The following is a 21,388-nucleotide window of genomic DNA, read 5'->3' on the forward strand; positions in this document are numbered from 1 at the left end:
TTTAGTGGTAGAAGTGGGATTTCATGGGTAACATTTGAACACAGATTTTGAATTTATGTTTCTCCTCACAAATTCCAAAGTTGTAAGTGAAAAATATGATTCATGCAGCAGCAACAAGAACACCCCTTGAAACCAGACAGCCCAAACTTGGTATTTGTTTTTAGCATTTGCAAGAAAAGTAATTTATTTATGCTTACTCTGTTTTGCCCTCCAACGGGAAGGCCCATGGAGACTAACAATAAAACATACATTAAAAACTTGCAAATAAACTACGCGGTGAATAAAAATATCGAACACAATGTGACATTGCAAGAAATTGAATACATTTGCTGCGCTTTCATGACAGCTGCCTGAGGCAGCTGCTTCACTCTGCCTAATGGTAAGGCTGGGCCCTGGGGGAAGTTCTGGATCAAGAGACAGCCCCAATGGCAAGCTGTGTGCTCTAAGAAGTCAATTTGGAAGCAAGGGAGGATGCAGATATTCACCTGGTGGTGGAAACTAGATAAAGAGGAGCCCCTAAACCCCTCATTCCCCACAATTGCATCACCACAATATTCTGCCCTATAGAAAGGTATACGTATATTCAGTCTTGACGGTATGGCAGAGCAAAAAGAGGACTCAAAGGAAAACATCAGGGTGAGGAGGGTCAGGCTAAGTTCGAAAGCAATTTCTAGAAATAGCTATGAAATGACAACCCATGGAGTGCCATATTACAGGTGAGTAAAGCAACAGAATGCAGCAGCCTGTAATTACTTGCATCTTTTAAGGATTTCACTGGCAAAGGGGAAGACAGTGGAACAAATCAATCTAGAGTTCTGGGAAGTGCCTGCTTCGATAGCAGGAACTGGGCAGACTCCCAAAGCTAAAGTGCATGGGTCTATATTAAGAACCCAATTAAACAGATTAAAAATGTCAAGGGGGAAAAACACACAACAGAAGGCCCTATTACAAGGAAGGAGTCAAGGCCAGAGAGGCGGAGGTTGACACAGAGACCAGGCCCAACTATTCATCTTGAACATGAGCAGAATTTGCTGCAGGTAACATTTAAAGAAAGTGTGATGTGGGCGCTGATGGATAAACCAAACACTTAATGGTTTTAGAGGCAGATCAAGCTGGGGTGCCTTTATAAACCAAGGAGCCTTTACAGAGTAGATTAGCTTTGGTGACTTACTTCTGTTCCCTTCATCCTACTCTCAAGAGCTCCAGGCGGGTGAAAAAACACACCTTAAAAATATAATAAATCCAACTATCTAAGTTATATCCTATTACCAAGAGCCTCATAATAAACGAAAGCCTGTTGAAAGAGATCCTTGTGGTTAGATCAAACTAGTGCCCTTAGGGTTGCCAAGTTGCAACTTGGAGCTTCTTCTGCTCACCCTCCCCACCTGCACCCCATTCTTGTACTTCTCCAAACAAAGGTCTGGTCATGTCAGACTCTTATGCACACGGTTAAGCAAACCCAATGATTCTGGGAAAAGTGCCGAGTGAGAGAGGGTTTCTGCAGCAAAATAAGTCCTGCTTCTGGAACTAATGGAGAAGATTCAAAGGCCCACTGGCAGGGCTCCTTGAAACTGGCTTGCCAAGACAGGTAGGGCCAAGGCAGGCCCACCCATGAGGCAGGGTGAAGCAGCTGCCTCAGGTGGCAGAAATGGAAGAGGCCCAGTGAGCACCCTGAAGCTACCCACACACTAGTCCTTGCAAAATTTGCCCCACCCTGCCCCCACCCACACATGGCAGTGTGTCTTTAGAAAACAGCTTTGAAGACTGAAAGCATATTTTTACTAGGAGTCAAATGCAGTACAGTGGTACCTCAGGTTAAATACGCTTCAGGTTACATACGCTTCAGGTTACATACGCTTCAGGTTACAGACTCCGCTAACCCAGAAATATTACCTCGGGTTAAGAACTTTGCTTCAGGATAAGAACAGAAATTGTGCTCCGGCAGCAGCAGGAGGCCCCATTAGCTAAAGTGGTGCTTCAGGTTAAGAACAGTTTCAGGTTAAGTACAGACCTCCGGAACGAATTAAGTACTTAACCCGAGGTACCACTGTAATAGTTATTAAAAACTGTTAGAAAGAAATTTGTTACAAGATAACATGCCATTTAAAAGCTACTTACAAGTCCAGTCTTTATGTATGACTAAACCTTTTCAGCTAGAGCAAACCTTCCTCAGCTTCAGCCCTCCAGATGTTTTGAGACTACAATTCAAATCATCCCTGACCACTGGTCCTGCTAGCTAGGGATCATGGGAGTTGTAGGCCAAAAACATCTGGATGGCTGAGGTTGAGGAAGCCTGGGCTAGACAATGCAGTGATGCCATTTAACTGACAACTGGGTAGCCCTGCACTCCTATCAAATTTCACTTGTGGAGCCAAAAAGGTTACCCACCCCTACACTAGCATTTTTATACGGAACAGCTGATCCAACTGATGTCTCCGCTCCACAGATCAAAGCATGCTACATGGTGGTGAAATTCATATAGAGAGAACCTCAGTTCTGCCTGTAGTTTAAGCAATGAGATTGAGAAAAAAGTTTTTAAGTGGGAAAGTTGTAATTGGGTCGAGATTTTGAAGTAAGAGCAAATCCTTTTCCACTTGAGTTACTCTGACAGCTTTAGATTTACAGTTCCTAATCTAGTTTTTATTTTTGCTTGAAATTTATATCCCTTGATCTTGTCTGTAAACAAGGTCTCCAGGTGGCTTGCAATTACAAAACAGACAGGTTGCATTTATCCTGGAGTTTCTGTAAATGTTCATCATGCAAAAGTGATGGGGGGGGGGGGATTGCATCGCACCTCTTTCCTACATCATAAATGACCAGATGCATCAGGCCTCCATCTCAGTAAAATAAGGTATGAGCAGAGACCCACACTCTCCACACGGCTCCTAGACAATCCAATTCTATGCTCCAGCCATGAGAAAGGCTTATTCCACATTTCTAGACAGCCTGTCTAAGTGTAAATTGCCACAACCAGTACTGGTTTTAGAAATTTCTCTCTCTCTACCACTACAAGCTACAACTCAAACAAATGTCAGGACAGGGGCGTAGCTGAGTGAAAGAGTACGTGCTTTGCATGCAAAAGGTCCTACACTCAATCCTTGGCATCTCAGTTAAATTTATCTGTGATGGCAAGGCAAAGAAGGATCTCTAGCTGAGGCCCTGGCCAAACACAGTAGATCATATTGGGCAAGATCATCAGTCAAACACCTTTTCAGACCTTCACCTTTAGTCCAAACATGCATTTTGGAAACCACTTCTTGATTATTATTGGGGGAGGGGCATGTATTTGTATGGTAGTGCTGCAGATGTTGTGATCCACCTTATGGATCCACCTATGGTTCAGTAATGATCCCCAAGGGGCATGGGCATAGCGGGGCGGGGGCGGGGGGAGGGGCAGCTGCCCCCCTAGATCAAGTAAAACAGTAGAAATACCTAACTTGACCAATCACATTAGTTCTGCCCTCCCCAACAAAAATCCTGGCTACGCCCATGCCAAGGGGCAAGTGGGAGTTGGAATCAATACGTTCCCCATTCCTGGGTTGAAGTCATAAAGAGTAACTGCTTTACACTGCTAAAATTGACTGGTGAGAATGTCCAGATCAACCACACTTCCCCACTTACTAAATTCTTTGGGATTTTCTACTTTTTAATTTTTTTTAATCTTTCAAACATTCTAGATTTCCCCCTTGACTAAAGTATCTGCAGATCCACCCCATACATTTGAAGTGAATCCAATGCACATATAAAGCACAAGGCCTGCCCCCAGAGAATCTTGGAACTGTAGTTTCCCCTTCATACAATTCCAAGTACCGTTAACAAACTACCATTCTTGGGATTCTTTGGGGGAAGTAATTGAATGAGCCACGTGTTCAGGTGACAATAGTAGCAACTGCACTTGCCATCTGCTATTTATTTTTTTGAAAGATCTCACTTGCAATTACTCAATAGTGAGAACTTTTATACAGATGAGTCTGTTCAATGCTGCAAGCAAGCAGCTGGGCAGGGGGTGAGAATACACACAGTGGCTCTACCCACGAGAAACCTCTTGCTGATTCAGGACTTTATGACATTCAATATGGCTTATTTGAGCAATGCGATGTCTAGCTTTATTCTGTGAAATTCCTTTTGACTCTCCTAGTCTAGAAGTTCGACGACTGCAACTCCTAGGGAGACATGCTTCAACACTTGTGTATATGTAATATGGGGATTTGCAAAGGTGAATAAATACACCAGTGCTACAGACTGCCTCCCTTAGTGGTGAGCAGTGCATGTTGCTGTTGCCAAATTATCTGTTTGGATTGCTTTTTTAAATAAAATTACTGATCACTCCCATTACTGAAACCCATATTGGCTGTGAGTCCAGAAAGACCTGCTCCCTGCCTTGCTGGCATTTTCCATGTGGACTGGGAGGGCGGGGCCCTGACTGACTCCAGCTACAAAAGCTGGGCCACTGAAGGGGGGTTTGTAAGTAGGGGGGTTGTTGTTGTTATTAATTTTTTGTATCTTTACTTGATATCTGCTTATGATTTACGTAGAAATTGTTCAGTTTGTTTGTTTACTTTTTGACGTTTTATTTTTGTTTTGTTGTTTGTAATTATGTAATCCTTCAAATGTTCAAATCAAATAACTGGCTGGCTGATTAAAATGAGCCTTCTTCCCATATTTATATACTGATATCAAAATACAGAGCTCAGCTAAAATGTTAACTTTAATTGATAAGGATAAAATGCAGTTGAAAAGGTGTGAATATAAACCCTGCAGAAGGGTTTATGAAACCATGTAACTATTTGATGAAGATTATTCACCACGGGACGTGGGTGGCGCTGTGATCTAAATCACAGAGCCTAGGACTTGCCGATCAGAAGGTTGGCGGTTCGAATCCCCGCAACGGGGTGAGCTCCCGTTGCTTGGTCCCTGCTCCTGCCAACCTGGCAGTTCAAAAGCACGTCAAAGTGCAAGGAGATAAATAGGTACCACTCAGGCGGGAAGGTAAACGGCGTTTCCATGTGCTGCTCTGGTTCGCCAGAAGCGGCTTAGTCATGCTGGCCACATGACCCGGAAGCTGTATGCCGGCTCCCTCGGCCAATAAAGCGAGATGAGCGCCACAACCCCAGAGTCGGCCACAACTGGACCTAATGGTCAGGGGTCCCTTTACCTTTACTATTGTGAAAATGTTTGGAAAATGTAATAAAAAATTACACCACCAAAAAGGTTAACTTTAATTGTTCACCTTTTTTTCAAGCATTCTTAATTAAAACCAACAATTACTGTTGCTGTGTGGGCTCACCGTACTTATTTTACACGCATGTATGCTCCAAGTAACTGTCACAGACAACAGATTTTGCGTTGCATTGTTATTTGATTCCAACACCTGCTCTTGCCCCCCGCACCCTTTACACCAATGTATAAGCACCTATCCACTGAGGATTGCATCTGATGAAATTGACTCTAATCCGCAAAATCTTAAGCCATAATGAATATGTTGATCTCCAGGTTGCCAGAAGTCATTTCTGTTGCAACAGACTAACATGACCACCCCTCTGAAAGTTCCAAATTAAAGTGGCACATTTTCATTTACATCAAAGAAAGTAACCTGCTATTCAACTTCTGGCACTCTATGGGGAAGCGGACAATTTTATTAGGGCATCTTCAGCCGAAGCACTGAAACCTGCATTGGCTATGATTAGGGAAACCACATTGCATCTGCAGTGAATTGTGAAGTTTCCTTCCTTCTTGAAGCAAGGGAAATTAATTGTAAAGGAGCACTCTTTGAAACCTAACACTGCAAACCTGGTTGTATTTTCAGCCTCAGCATGTTTTCTCAATTTCAACAGGAAATCTTATATATACTAGTTTAAAACTTCATGATGCCTGTATCTTCCGTGCCACACTCAGGGGTTATCTGCTGCTCAAGGATGGGGAGAGTTGTCAACAATAAAATGTTGGCAAACTGGGTCATCCTTAGGACAGATGTGAAAGGTCCCTTCAGCTGATCAAATCTTCACACAGGACGAGGAACACAAGGGGCTACTTGCTGTTAGGAAGGGAAAGAATGAACTTTTCAGGGGGCTTTGGAGACCTAGACACTGTAGGCCAGGAAACCAAGGGGGTAGCAAAACAAATAAAGCTGAGGAGGCAGGCAGTGGCAGACCCACATTTGGGGGCCCCTTCACAACCAGCAACAAGGTCTGGCTAACCCCTGCTATCTTCTTCAACATCTGGGGTTGTTCCACGACAGATCACCACACCTTTACAACTGACTCTCAAACTTTGGGATTATATATATATATATATATATATATATATATATATATATTCAATTTGAGTCATGCCACTCAAATACCACTGCTAGACCCAAATGTTTTAAGCAGTGCGGACTAAAGTTGCTTTTGGGGCCTCTCTAGGATTAGCCAAATCTAATTTGGCTACCAACACCCACAGCCAATTTCACAGGGCATTGCAGTGAGTAGGCACTGAAGGAGAAGCCCCATCACACAGGTCTTGCGCTGATGGGACTCGCTAGATGAATTCCACCCTTTGGTGTGGGCACATTCCTATAGGGCTGCTTAATTTAACATCATTGCTTTGGCAACTGGTGGAAATCTAAGCCTGCCATTGTAAGTGACTCCTCTGAGGTAGCAGTTGGAGAGAGAAAAGGCCCTGTTAAAGATTAAAGAGTCAACCTGTACTTGAACCTCACTTTTTAGCCCGCAACAAATGTCCACAATGGGAATCTCAGAATAACAATATATGTATCATTTTAATAATACTTTGAGTGCTCAAGTAACTTCACCATGCTCCCGAGCTGACTCAGCCCCCACAATTCCCCCCGTGCCAGCTATTTGTGAAACAGAAATCAGCTATGTTGCAATCAAACTGTGCAACACACACATCCATTGTGTCTGGTTCCTTTGCCAATCAGCATGAAAAGCAACAGAAGCGGAGTCCCCTTGTGCAGCCTCTGGATGAAGAGAAATACTATATGCACCAGGGGAAAGTGTGGGGTGGCATTTTCAGAAATAAGTGTTTTGATTTCATACATAGTATAAGGTGGAGGGGGTTAGTGGGTGCCTGGGAAAAATGCAAACCTGCTACAAAATAGCAAATGTTAATGACAAAGCCTTCGGTGATACAGATACTTCTTTTTGGAATGAAGTTCTAGGAAAACAGTATAGAGAGATTCTCTGCATCGTCATGTTATGTTAGCTCTGTTCATCTTAGAAACTCACCCAAGTGATGGAGGACTAGGAGAGGGGCTGTGGCTGAGGACATCCGAATGAACATGAAATTAAATAGGATATAAACTGGCATGCCCAGGGCAAGAGCCTTCTTCAAGGATTAGACATTGCCCTTTTGCCAACACTGGTGATCTGAATGGTGAGAGTTCATTTGTTTTAGTCCAGAGGAAACAAACCAAACATGTATTGATGATGTCATGTATCGTCTTGCATTTTCTTTGTTCTTGTTAACATGCTATGTTGTCTTTTACTGAGCAACGCTGGCAGCCACAAGCATTTAACTCATCTCTTGATAGGGGAGGGGTATTGTGGGTTTGGCTGGATTGATCCCTGTGCATGAGTACTCAGGAAGAAGACTTTCCCCCCCAATTGCTTGTGGGTCATTTTCCTGAACAGGAACCAGCCAGTTTATGGATTCTGACTGGATGCCAACAATGGACAGGCACAAAAGGATGAAGAGGGAAAGAGCCACTGAGAGTTTCTAGCTAGAGTTAGGGCCAAACTACATAGGATATTAGTAGTTTAACATAAGCTTGCTTACCCTAGCTGCTGTTATTTTGGAGTTATAGCAGCTGGGAATCCTTATCTAAAGAGGTGCTCCTGATCCAGATCCCATCACCTATGTGGCAGCTATTTGCCCACATCCAGGGACAAAAACCAGTCAGGGGGGAGCAATTTCCAGGAGAACACAAGTACAGGGTCTTCATCTAAACTAAGAGAACGCTCAGGATGGAGGCATTGCAGTTTCTTTTTCCTCCAAAATGAAAGCACTGAAGTCATATGTAGCTTTTCCTAGTTATCTGAAAAACTGGAAGTGCACAGATCTCTGAGAATCGGCTACGCCTCTGGGAATCTGCTACTTGTTTTCAGGAGTCTGCTTGCTTTCAACTATACTCTAGTTGTACATTTGTAAATAAAGCATATATTGCAAAGGCATCATATGTCTCCAGTGCTCTTTTATCCAAAGAAATTACATGCCAGAACATCCCACTGCGCAGGGAAATGTGCAACACGCCTATATGGGTCTGTTGAAACAACCATCTAGCGGCGAATCGCATGTGTGTGGCAGAGGGGGTGGGATTTCAATGTCATTTCAACCTGAAAAGGATCTTGATTTTTATTTAATTCATTTATTAAATTTATATACCGCCCTTTCATCACAAGATCTCAAGGCGGTTCACAGAATAAAATACAAGGTAAAAACACAAGTGAATAGTTAAAACAAAAACAATAAACAATAACCCATGCTTCCCACAGACACATTTAAAAGTCTGTAGAATATTAATCAGCCAAAGGCCTGGTTGAAGAGAAATATTTTCACCTGGCACCTAAAATAGAGCATTACACAAATGGGGAGCCACTACAGAAAAGGCCTGTTTTCATGTTGCCACCTTCACATGGAGGAGGCACACGAAGAAGAGCCTCAGATGATGAACACAGAGGGACAATATTGCGATATTGTGATCCTGAGCCGTTTGATCTTCTGGATGAAAAAGCTGCTTTGTGTAAATGCCCTTCCTTTTGATCTCCTCCCATGTTTGAACATATGAAAGAAGCTGAAAGAGGCATTTTCCTCTACTTCTTTCACACATCATTTTACAACTTTCTCGATGTCAACAAGGGGTGGGGGCACATTTTGTAGGAAGTACTCTGAGAACAATTAAGTTAAGTCAGAATGTCCCATTTCAATTCCCTCCTTGGTTATAAAACTCAACGGGTGGGCTTAAGCATGCCATAGGTCTCTCAGCCTAACTTCATGGAGAACCAGGGCAGCGCAGCAGATTAGAGTGTCTGACTTTGCCCAATCCCTGTCTCATCATGAAGCACATGATGTTTGGGCCATCCTACCCAACAGGGTTGTTGTTTAGGAAGACACAGCATATATGCTTCCCTGAACCAAGGGTGCTATCAAGGCATGGCTTTGAGACAGACAGACGTCCAGGACCCCACTCAGCACAATGAGCAGAAGCCTCCCACCCTGAATGTAGCAGCACTGGCTTGTCACATTTTGAAGTAATGCACATCATTGTCTAAAGAGGTTGTGGTACATGAAACCATTAAGTCCGGAGTCTAAAACAACACAGCTGCACCACCGCCCTGCACTCCCCTGAGGATGAATGGGATTAAATGACAAAAGTAATTAATGCAAGAAATGCAGGGCAATATGCACACTATGCCAAACTGTAGCCCATTACTAGCCAATTTCTGGTGGGCTATCTGAGGTTTCCCTGTCACTGGGAGCCTGGTAAAGATGGCTGGATGAGGTGAGCAGCGCAGTGGCAGTCCTTGGGATTACTGGAAACAAACCAATTACTCCTTGGCTGTCAAAACAGATGTTGAGTAGGGGATTTTGCTTTGCAAGTTTAACATATACATCAACGGACGCCTGGGGAGTCTATCTGAGGCATAGAGAGCCTGCAACCCTCCAAATCAGCCTTTGCCAACCTAGTGCCCTCCAGGTGGTCCTTCACCAGGTACCGAGGTGAGACTCGGAGCAGGGGAAAGTGGGAAGAAGGGCGAGCGGCCGTGTCTTCTACTCTCTCTCCCCGACTGGCTCGGGGAGGTCCACAGGGGTTCAAGGGGGCACACTTTGCGGGGAAACGTCCGCGGAACCCCCACGTCTGTGTAACGGGTGGGGCTGCCCCGCCGAGGCGTTAGAAGTCTTCGTAAATGAGGAAGGGTAGCGGACTGGGCGGGGAGGGGGGGAGATACACTGACAAGGGACCCTCTTTTCCGGCAGCAAATTCGGTTTGCAAGCGGGGAGTTTAACTTCTAGAGTAGCGGCAGCGGGACCCTCCCTGCTTTTTGCGGCTCAGCTTGGGGATTGTTAAGGAGACTATTTTTAAGGTGTTTTGGGGGGAAAGGAGGGCTTGTCTCAGAGCCAGCGCCTTTTGTAGGTCCGGGACCCAGGAAGAAGATCTTAGCCGAGCCGGAAAGTTTCTTCTTGGCGCTAATGGCGGGAGCGCAGCCTGCAGGGGACGATTTCTACGGATTGGAAAGAGAGCGCTGCCGGCCGGCCCTCCACGTGGAGAAGGAAGGGACGCGGGTTACCCACCACGAGAGGGAAGGATCGGCGCTCGAGTGGCGAAACGTCCCCCCTGCCCCCGTGCTTAAGGACACCCGCACCCACGGGAGTGGACGGGACGGTACCTGTTTTGCCCACGGCGCCCTGTCCCAGCACCACGAGCCTCAGGGTCCGCGCAGAGCTCAGGCTGACGGATCGGCGCAAGGGCCGAGGGAAGCTCATGGCGAAGCTGGCGCGATCTCCGCGGATCAGCCGCCGCGATCTCCGCGCGCCTCGTCGGCTCCAGCTCCGCCGCGCCACTGCCCGGGCGAGCGCGCAGCAGTCCCGGCAGCGGCTCTCGCAAGAGCGCAGCGGCGAGCTCCGCCCAGGAGGGGGCCGGGGTGCGCCGCCGCTCGCTCCTCCCGGGGTCGCACAAGCGCCAAGTGTGAGAGAGGGAGACGGGGGGGGGGGGGGAGAGTCCCTGCGGTCCCAGCAAGACCACGAGGTTGAACCCGCAGACGAGCCGCAAGCCTCAGAGAGCCCCAGAGGCCCTGGCCACACTCCCGCCCCGGGCAGGAGGAAACGGATCTCTCCTGCTCCCTCCAGGGTCACAGGCAGGGCAGCTGAGGAAGGACTCCGGCCGTGACATCATCATCATCATCATCGACGAAGGGAGCTGCTCTGCTCTCACAGCCCATCTCTGGACAGCAGCAGCAGCTGCCAGCGCGCCTCGGTTTTGCTTATTTGACTGAATGGTTTCCAGAGGGGGTGGTGGTAGGTCAATTGCAGCCAAAGCAATAAAAGAGTATTGTGGCCTTTAGAGACTGGTTCGTGTGCGGGGCCCATGGGCGCACAAGTGCCCACAGAGGCTTTCCGTGATGCCTTCAGCATTCCCTCCTCCTCACTTTGATTAGGCTTGAAGAATTTTATTGTAGCTAATATAATAGGTCGTGCTGTGTGTGCAGCGCCCAGTACAGTTTTTCCCATTTGCAAATGTGCCCAGGGGTCTGAAAAAGTTGATGATCCCTGTGGTGTATAAGCATGCCATCAGATGTATGAATTGTTATCCTAAATTGGCAGATAGGCAGAGGCAGAAGAATGATAGGAGGTTTGAGAGAATCTGAATGCAAAAAAGTGCAGACTGGGCTCTGGTATCCATATTGTTGGCTTTCTTCTGAGGGTCTTGGAGACACCCATTGTAAAGGTTTGCACATTTCTCTTTCCCAGATACATGTTCCTCAGGTATGTGTTGTGTCCAACAAACAGCCTTTTTCCCATGGTCACTCGCACACATTCCATTAGCCCTGGAAGCACGTCTTGAAAGCCTAGGATAATTAAAGAGAGAGCTGGAGAGAGAGTTCACCTGGTGCCAAAAAAAGAGAGTAAAAATTGGCAACCAGGCAAACCTCTCTTAGGAGGGCATCCCACAGCAAACATTCTACCACTGATGGATGCTACCTTTCCCTAGGAGACACCCAAAACTATGCTAACTTCTAGGCAATGGTGCATTTGCACAGCCAGATCCAGGATTTAGCATCTGGAATGCCATAACTAACATCAATATTGAGAGTTTGCAGTGGAATGCCCAAACCTGAGCCCTGTATGTGACAGTATGTGGGCTGACCAGAAGACCATAGGTTAGAAGTTGTATGTTGCCAGATTTCCCATGGCCAGCAAATGGCAAAATGGTCTTTCAAACAGAACCTGTGAAGCTTTCCCCTTTGTTGGACTCTTGTTCCTTTAATGGCTATATGACAAACAGAAATTAAATCAGGTGAAGCTGTTCCAGCATGCAGATGCAGGAAAACTTCAGGTGTCAAATTTCTGCTTTTCTTTGCAGGTGGTTTGCTGGAGGAGAATTTGACATCTTTACCTGGAAGAGATGGAAAGTGCTGCATATATCAGCAGTATCATCCAAAGTGTCCTTACTTGACTAAGATTTAAGGTAACTCAAAACTTCCCCTGCATCCTATAGGCTGAGCCCTGGTAGGCTGAAACAGAACAAGCTTGCTTCTTGCTGACTGATGAATTTAAAATTAGTTCAGAGAGCTTACCCCCTCAGTCCAATACTGCTGATCCTCCCAACTTGTGAAGAAGAAAACATCAAATGCTGCTTTGCCTTCCTTGGACCTAGAGGGAAACCAGCAGCTCTGAAGATGGGAGTTCAGTGAGTGTTATGCAAATTTGCCTTGAAATGCAGGAGATAAATCACAAAGCCTAGGGAGGAAATGCAAGGCTTTTTTCCCAAGTAGAACCTGAATAAATGTTTCCAGCAGTCTGTTTCCAACAGAACTTTCTAAGAAAGAGAAAGGGGACTACAATAAATTTGCATCCAAAGTCTGAACATATTTTCTCCACTGAAGATTTGTAAAAGAACTGGCAAGACTGATTTGGGTGGTTTTTCCCCTGGTGATGTGAGATGCAAGCCTGTTTCGTGCTTCTGCATACTCATAAGGAGCATAACACAGAGATCTCACCAGTGATCAGATCTGTGAGTTCCTAAATACATTTAGGGGCAAACTTGCACGATTTGTGAACCACCAAGTTAAACAAAGCCCATCAGCCACATTTCGATCTTGCATTTTGTTGTCTTAAGCTTGTCTTGGTTCAATCCAGTAGTGCCATTTTTTAAAGCAGGGTGGGAAATCTCTGACGCTCCAGATATTTGCTGGACTCCAACTCCCACCTGCTCTGGTCAACATGGCCAGTGCTCAGGGATTATGGGAGTTTTATGGCCTAGCAACATCTGGAAGGCAACAGATTCCCCCCCCCCAGCCTTGCATAAGGCATCACACTTCAGGAGAAGCACCTGCGAGCAGGAAGTGCCAACTTCTACTTCCTTAATAAATCATCCCCCAGCCAGGCACCACCTGCTTGGTTAACCATATACGTATATAGCCTCTCAGCAAATTCTTTGTTGGAGAGAGTGTGCCTATGAAAGAAATCACAGGTACATTTTTATTTGTAGCCAGCTGGCCAATATTAGATTAATGCTGTACCCAAAAGGCTCCCCAGACCTGCTCTCTAGAACTCCGGATTCGAAAACATTACAAATGAATGTTCATCACACTTTCTTCCCAACTCCTGCCATTTCCCCGACTGCCCACAATCTTTCACCTTTCCCGGTCTGGTTCCTTAAGCTGCAGTACCTCTACAGGCCATTATAAATAAAATCAGGGGCTTTGTTATTTTCTGAGGAGTGATGTGTCAAGCTGGGGGCAGGCATTCAGATCTTGGGCAAGTGAGACACAAGACATGTGATACCAACCCTAGGCACATTTACTCAGAAGTGAGTCTTTAGCAAGAGTTTTGCTTCACTTGGGATTGCAGCCTTCAAGACTCCATCTTAAACATGTTGTAAATTGAGCTGCCAGTCTCTGTTTTTTAAACAAAAAGATTGTAGCCTGGTCTATTGTAACTGAAAATGACTCCCTCCTACAAAGATCCCTTTTGTGCCACTGGTATCCAAGAGACTGCCTCCCAGGGTTCCTGAATTTATTTATTTATTTATTTTACTTTTGATCCCAGTTATCTGCATTGAGCTTGCATTCCTCCCTTCTCTGTGACCCTATTCAAGCAGCACTCTTGTTTAGGCAACCTTAGGATTTATCTAAACATTTCAGGTGCCCTCCAATCATTCCAATACATAGGGGGGGGGTATTACATTTCTTTTGGGCAGCGGATCCTTTTGCCATACAAAGGACAGTGTGAATAGAGGAGACACTGAACAGACTGGGCTGAGAACCACAACAGCATGACATTTAGAAATGAAACTGACTCCCAGAGTTTCATAATTCTACCTCCAAGGGGTTTTTTTTTCTTTTCTTTTCTGTAATGCAGCCTTTCTTTTGCCATGTAAGGTTATGAAGCACAGCATGGCTGTAACGGTGCAACATGGATTCTGTTTACAAAGCAGCACTGCTTATTTCTTTTAGCAACCTTGCTCCAGAAACTGACTGCAACATTTTTCTCCTCTTGCTCCACACACACACACACACACACACACACACACACACACACCTCTGACTTTGCACATATTCCATCGGGTGTTTAATAATGTGCACACGTTTGTTTTTTACTATCCCCCTAAAAGGCAGCAGGAATCCAAAGCAGAGTTCAATTCATCTTCAAATTCTGGCAGCCAAGGATGTGCCATGCGCACACACAAATGGACTAAAAACCCTGGGTTTAGAATTCAGACATTTGCTTCCTTTGCTGACATCATAGCCTGTACAGTTCTATGGAGGCAGTAGAGTTAGAGGAGGGTTAGAGCAGAGAATGTCAGAATTGGTGGGGCAAGTATAGTCATTTTCAGATTGTATACCAAGAGGGAACTAGTCATACAGGGGTGGGGATGCTGTGGCCCTCCCGATGTTGTTGGACTCCAGCTCCCATCAGCACCAGCTAGCATGGTCAATGGTCAGAGATGAATGGATTTGTAGTCCAGCAACAACTGAAGCGCCACAGGTTCCTCATCTCTGTGCATTGTGAAAACGTGTTTCTTTCTTTATGACTTTTTCCAATGACCCCAGAGTGGTGTACATAGTCCCCACCTCCTCCACTTTTTCTTCATAACAACCCTGTTAGCTAGGTTGTGGTGAGAGATGCTGACTGGCCCAAGTGATCTTCATGGGGGAGTGGGAATTTGAAGCTGGATCTCCCTGCCCTTAGTGCAGCACTCTGACCATGACAACACACTAGCTTAAACTGCATCATTAACATCTCCTGGGAGCGCAACGTGTCTACCCACAAGGGAGGTTGCCGGTGGCATCTCTGCATGCTTTACCATTCTGGTCTTGCCACCATCCAGTCAGTATCTGCTGCAGGAGGTAAACCTGCTTCATCAGGGCTGATTGGAGCATTCACACACTTTTGCTGAGAAAATCGATGATCTGCTTTTGACCACCCCTGTGAGGGCTGTCCGTTGTGTCAATGAGATAGTCACTGCTCTGGACTTCCCTCTTTCCAATCAGGGAATGTATCCAGATTTGTGATTCCTCCAATAACACAGGGGACTGGCCTCTTCAATCTCCAGGTCATCACATGCGACAGCAGAGCACGCATAAGCCCATTGTCCCCCATTTTTCAGCCACTTCTGGGTCACCACGATGTGCATGTCCATGGCCACACACATATTGAACCCGTGTAAATTGGTCGTTGCCTGTATTCTAGCACATAATGCTTTATAATGCCTTATATCAGGTATTCTTCCATCTATAACACACACTGGCCCCGTCCTATCTCCATATGCAGCTTGTTCTGATGCTGCCAATAAAAGGGGGAAGAATCCCACCAGCATTTGTAGGAGTGGGAAATATCCTTGCTAGCCCCAAGAGGTTACAACAAAGGGAGCCGATTAGAACTCATACATTTATCCTGCTCATTTTCAGAACCAGAAAAACAGAGAAGACAAGAGAGTCCTGAATTCCACTCCCAGTGAGGTAGCTGTGGCTATTGAGGCATTTTTATTAACATTTTGTCTAACACATTCATATAACTGTTATTTCCTTGTATTCCATCAGCTGATTGTTTTCCCAAACGCAATATGAAGACTGGTTATATTTTGAGTATTATAAATAACGATGACCCCAAACAACTTGCAAGTCATTTTTGAACCACTTGTAGTTTACATACTTCCCAGCTGTTTTCCTTGTACTGTCACTGGGAACAACTCAAAGCAGCTGTATATCACTGCAGATCTTAATTTACAGGTTTGAGCAAATATGTAACCTCATCTCTCCGGTATGTGAAACTTGCATGCAATCTATCAGGTTACCAACTCCAGTTTCTTATCTACAAAGAGAAAAATCCCCAGCAGTGCTGACATATTTTTCTTTCATGTTCAGATATAGCGACCATCACTCATGGATTCATAACCTCAAGGCAAGACTACTGTAGTGCCAACTGGCGATGGTTTGGAGTAGAGGTTTTGTCCTAAGAGCGGGTGGATTGCTGGAGACAGAAGAAGAAGAGTTTGGATTTGATATCCCGCTTTATCACTACCCGAAGGAGTCTCAAAGCGGCTAACATTCTCCTTTCCCTTCCTCCCCCACAACAAACACTCTGTGAGGTGAGTGGGGCTGAGAGACTTCAGAGAAGTGTGACTGGCCCAAGGTCACCCAGCAGCTGCATGTGGAGGAGCGGAGACTCGAACCCGGTTTCCCAGATTACGAGACTACCACTCTTAACCGCTACACCACGCTGGCTCTCAGAGCCAGTACTCAGGTGCTTGAACTGACTTTATGCTCAATTCAAGGTGGTTCTTAATTATTATTTTTTCTTATTAATGTAACACCTCATGGCATCCTTGGTTTGGTTTTTATGTCATGAAGTTCTATTTTGTTATTTGGGTTATAGGGATAAAATTTAATAAAAATACTTTAAAAAGGTCAAATGAAAGGGCATTTCTGTGGGGCGAAGAAGCGAAGACTGTGAGGGTATGGTGTTACCAAGGAGTTTGCATTTAGCCTTACAAGGTGCTTTGAAGTACCAGCTTAGGGACTTCAAAGCACCTTGCACATGACGTCAGGCCTTCCCACCCACCTGTTACATTTGGCCCACAAGACTGATCCTGATAAGGATCTGGCCCACGGAGCCAAAACGTTGCCCACCCCAACTTACAGAAAACAAGGCTTGAATATGCAACATTATGCTGATGACTCAGCTCTTGTGATAAACACCAGAAATTACTAGGAAGTGCTATGAAAGATAATTGGGCAAATCTTCCATTATCATGGTCGGGGGGGGGGAATTGTTTTGACCAATATGGATGTATACCAAAAAATATTGTTTCTCTGTATGAATAGACATGATTGTAGTGGCCTGACTGAATAATTTTAGAGTGGTGGCAGAAAACCATTTGGGGAATTTGGAATGGAGAACCAAGACTGACTGAAAAAGCTTTGTTCATTTCTAAATGCCATGGCGGGATTGGATTACTGGTTTTTAAACTACTATCTTATTATGCTTAAAAATTAGTGGTAATAGAAGATTGGTTCACATGGGACAAAACAACTTGCTGAAAACAAGATGGAGTTAATATATCATGGACCATATGCAACTGGAGAGGTAGTTTAATGCAAAGGTTTCTGTTTGTGCAACAGTACTTCTCTTCTGTGTTCCTTCTCCCAAATCTGCTCTGAAGGATTGGGGATTTGGAGAGCATGCTGTGGGGGTGGCAGGGTGGAGAAGCAAATTCCTTGGGGGAAGCCATGACTAGTTAGAATGTTATAATACGAGTTTAAATGTATAGTGTTGATGGGGTGTTTGATATTATTTGAATGCCAAACAAATGCCTTCTTCTCCCCCAGCATTCCAGCATGTTGTGTAGTTTGCTTTTAGTTGTGTCTAATGGGATCTGATGGATTTTACATTATTGGCTGGTGGTGGCTGCAGCTTTATTGATTTGCTTTGTGCCTGGTCTTTACGTGTGTTTTTATAATTTTAAATGTTTGTCAGCTAGAAGCATTATGCCAAAGGTCAGCTTATAAATTTACAGCAATCAATCAATAAGCAAATAAATGCATCTTAGAAAAATTAATAGTAGCTCTCAAAATAATGGGACATGTATAGAAATCTTCAGATTTGGGGGGGGGGGGGAAGCAGCTTGAAAACTGTATCCAGACATATCACCATCATGGTTTAATTGTTTTTTTTTCATTTTATATTTCCTGTTGCTTAGAAAGAAATAGGATTCTACCAAGAGGCTGGTGCTGTACAAATAAGTCATGTGTCTGTGAACTGCATATTTCCAAACCCCATCTTAGAGGCTGACTCATACTATAAATAAAATGGCAAATCCAGGTTATTTGGGGAAGGGGGTTGGTAAAGTGAGAAATATGATTTGGAGGGAGCTGGGAGGTGAGGTCAAGGGAAGTAATAGTGCCACTGTATTCTGCTCTGGTCAGACCTCACCTGAAGTACTGTGTCCAGTTCTGGGCACCACAATTCAAGAAGGACACTGACAAACTGGAACGTGTCCAGAGGAGGGCAACCAAAATGTTCAAAGGCCTGGAAATGATGCCTTATGAGGAACGGCTAAGGGAGCTGGGCATGTTTAGCCTGGAGAAGAGGAGGTTAAGGGGTGATATGATAGCCATGTTCAAATATATAAAAGGATGTCACATAGAGGAGGGAGAAAGGTTGTTTTCTGCTGTTCCAGAGAAGCGGACACGGAGCAATGGATCCAAACTACAAGAAAGAAGATTCCACCTAAACATTAGGAAGAACTTCCTGACAGTAAGAGCTGTTCGACAGTGGAATTTGCTGCCAAGGAGTGTGATGGAGTCTCCTTCTTTGGAGGTCTTTAAGCAGAGGCTTGACAACCATATGTCAGGAGTGCTCTGATGGTGTTTCCTGCTTGGCAGGGGGTTGGACTCGATGGCCCTTGTGGTCTCTTCCAACTCTATGATTCTATGATTCTAAGTGGAAAGTGGTAAATGATTTGCAGCAATGTCTTGGCTCCAGGCATGGAGCTGGCTTTATGTCTCCAAATAAGGTCACATCTATTTTGTACGATTAAATTTAACCTGATTGAATAATTATCAGAGGTGGTTTGTTTGTTTGTTTGTTTGTTTGTTTGTTTGCAGAAACTAACATGGAAAGTTTCTGAGGTCTACAGAAAAGTAACAAGAAAATTATGTCTGTTCCAAACAGTAAAAATTCCTGAAATAGGGACTCGCCTCAGAAACCATGATCCTCAACAAAGTGGTTCTATACATTCCCCCCCTAAAAAGGCCTGTAGATAGATATCTATCCTGTAGATAGGGAGAGAACCACTTGTCACAAAGCAGATGAGTCAAAAAAATTGTATTCAGGCTAGAACCGTGATGCACCAGTAGTCATAATACTATTCCAAATCCTAGTCAATAATGCTTTTTTCAGGACAGAGATTGATTTTATTATTACTAGCTTTTAAGATGCAGTGGCCGGGGGGAGTTCCTCGAGACAAACTGTCACCATGTAATTAAATGATGTACAGGAGGTATAATGAAATATCTTATTAATGCCATTATCTGTTATTGCAGCACAGCATGTATCTCATAAATCTTTGTAATTATTCTAATGCAGCAGTTTCTCCCAACCTGAACTATGATTATTTGCAGTTCCTGATTAGCCAGATTTTCTTGTGAGATCCCCTATGTCAGAATAACTCTTAATTAAGCTGTACCCTCATTCATTTTGACTTCTAATTATCTAAATGTTCTGGCCTTCTTCTAAGTCGCTAAGGTCAATGATATTAGATTGTGTGTGATTCTTAAGAGAGCATTCTCTGGCGGTTTATGCCGTTCTGCTCTGTTAGTAGCCACTGGGCATGCTTTTTAAAGGCCATTAACAAAACCAGAAACAGGACAATATTAAGCAAATGGTGGGTGTGTGGGTGTGGGTGTGTGATACAGTTCATTAAAGGTTTTAGGATCAGGCAGAGTTATCCCTGTTTGATTATCCAGTCAAACTGGAGCTCAACTCTGCCTCCCCAACCCCTTTTAATTCTCTTTTAATGTAGACAGTAGCTGAGATGCAGTGTTGGGCAAAACATCTTCATCTTAATTAAACTGTTTCTGAGTCTTCTGTGAGCCTTTTTGGAGAATTCCCTGAAAAAGCTCAGAGGGGTTCCTTCCTCTAGTCACCAGCCCTCCTGTTTGGAAATGTAGGAAAGATGGGATGAAGGAGAAGAGAAAGGCTGGTAGACGAGAGGGCTGGCATTAAGTAATCACAAGTGGAGGCCATCTTTAAAAGTATGAGGACAGCTTGGCTTGGGATGAAGAAGAAGAAGAGTTTGGATTTGATATCCCGCCTTTCACTCCCTTTAAGGAGTCTCAAAGCGGCTAACATTCTCCTTTCCCTTCCTCCCCCACAACAAACACTCTGTGAGGTGAGTGGGGCTGAGAGACTTCAAAGAAGTGTGACTGGCCCAAGGTCACCCAGCAGCTGCATGTGGAGGAGTGGAGACGCGAACCCGGTTCCCCAGATTACGTGACTACCGCTCTTAACCACTACACCACACTGGCACCACACTGGATGGTTCATGGAAATCCTGTCTGAGTTAATTACACAACCCCATTTCCAAAATTCTTCTCCATTCCTACTTAACCAGAAGGCTTTAAGCCAGTTACAGCCCAACCCTATCCATGCTTACTCTGAAGCAAATCCCAGTGATTTAAATGGGATTTACTCCCCAAGAAGTGTGCATTGGATTACAGTCTTTACTCTCTCTTAGTCTCAGATGCCCACCTGTACCATGGGAGGATACTGGTCTACCTAACAAAACTATTATCAGGATGACTGAGATAATGTTACCTAAAACACCCTGAACACTATATACGTGGAAATAATTAGTAATGCCCACTACCACTGACTTTTATGAAATTAACAATGGGCAGTATGTTCTTAGCTTTTGGGCTTTGGTCTGTATAGCTCAAAGCCCATTATTTTCTTAGCATTCAGTAACTAAGCATTAGCTTCTTGAACCCCAACTAGATGTGTGCTAGGGCAATAGATTGCTGCCAGTCTTTCCTCCCAGTAAGGATTTCAGTTCCATATGCCCCCCGCTTACCCCAACAGAAACAGGCTTCTTTTCATTTATATAGCATCGCTGAACTGAGTCGTTAAAACATGTTTTCTGTTTGCAGCCAGAATGAATTCATGGCATGCTGAGAAAATAAATCAGACAGAAGAAAGAGTTCTAAGACACCCAGCAAAGCTTTTGTACAATAAAATAAAATAAAAATAAAATCATGCCAAGAGTGTACTTCTAGCACTGCTTAGTCTCGGACTCTGAATTTTAAAAACCTGTCAAGCTATAGTTTCTTGTAGCTGGAAAACATTGTATTCTTTCTCCCATGGGCTTTAAGGGTAGAACACAATCCTCAGCATTTTAACCAGAAGTCATACTTCTCTCGAACTACTGTTGAATTGAATGAGAGTCATAGAGATCTTCTGCAGCCTCCATGACAGTAGGTGATTCCATTTGCATGTGCATTGTTTTATTATTTGCCTCTGAGATCTTTAAACATTTGAACAGCAGGAGTAAGGGCTGATTCACACATGCAAGAACATCACCTATTTCTATGCACTTGATTGGCAACATATGATCTGACTACTGTAAATTGATACGCATTGCATAACCGGCATTGTTAAAAGTTCA

General features: G+C 44.5%; 1 protein-coding gene and 1 long non-coding RNA gene across 4 annotated transcripts in view; one reads left to right on the forward strand and one right to left on the reverse strand.

The window, feature by feature from the left end:
* Positions 1-10,615, reverse strand: part of LOC308597119 (ras-related and estrogen-regulated growth inhibitor-like) — a 27,071-nt gene extending 16,456 nt beyond the window's left edge. The window contains exon 1 of the mRNA XM_081212670.1: positions 10,389-10,615. Within this exon, the coding sequence (XP_081068796.1) occupies positions 10,389-10,485 (97 nt within the window). The 5' untranslated portion in view covers positions 10,486-10,615. The remainder of the gene's footprint in view (positions 1-10,388) is intronic.
* Positions 6,398-16,205, forward strand: LOC308597158. 3 transcript variants are annotated; one of them, XR_014012856.1, is made up of 4 exons: positions 6,398-9,720; positions 12,083-12,187; positions 15,633-15,683; positions 16,089-16,205. It is a non-coding gene; the product is annotated as an uncharacterized lncRNA (long non-coding RNA). The 3 variants fall into 3 exon arrangements; XR_014012857.1 differs by having other exon boundaries at positions 15,633-16,199; XR_014012858.1 differs by lacking the exon at positions 6,398-9,720 and adding an exon at positions 9,739-9,918 and having other exon boundaries at positions 15,633-16,199.
* Positions 16,206-21,388: the final 5,183 nt, after the last annotated feature.

The sequence above is a fragment of the Podarcis bocagei genome (genome assembly GCF_964188305.1).
Source record: "Podarcis bocagei genome assembly, chromosome: 1".
NCBI classification, from domain to species: Eukaryota; Metazoa; Chordata; class Lepidosauria; order Squamata; family Lacertidae; genus Podarcis; species Podarcis bocagei.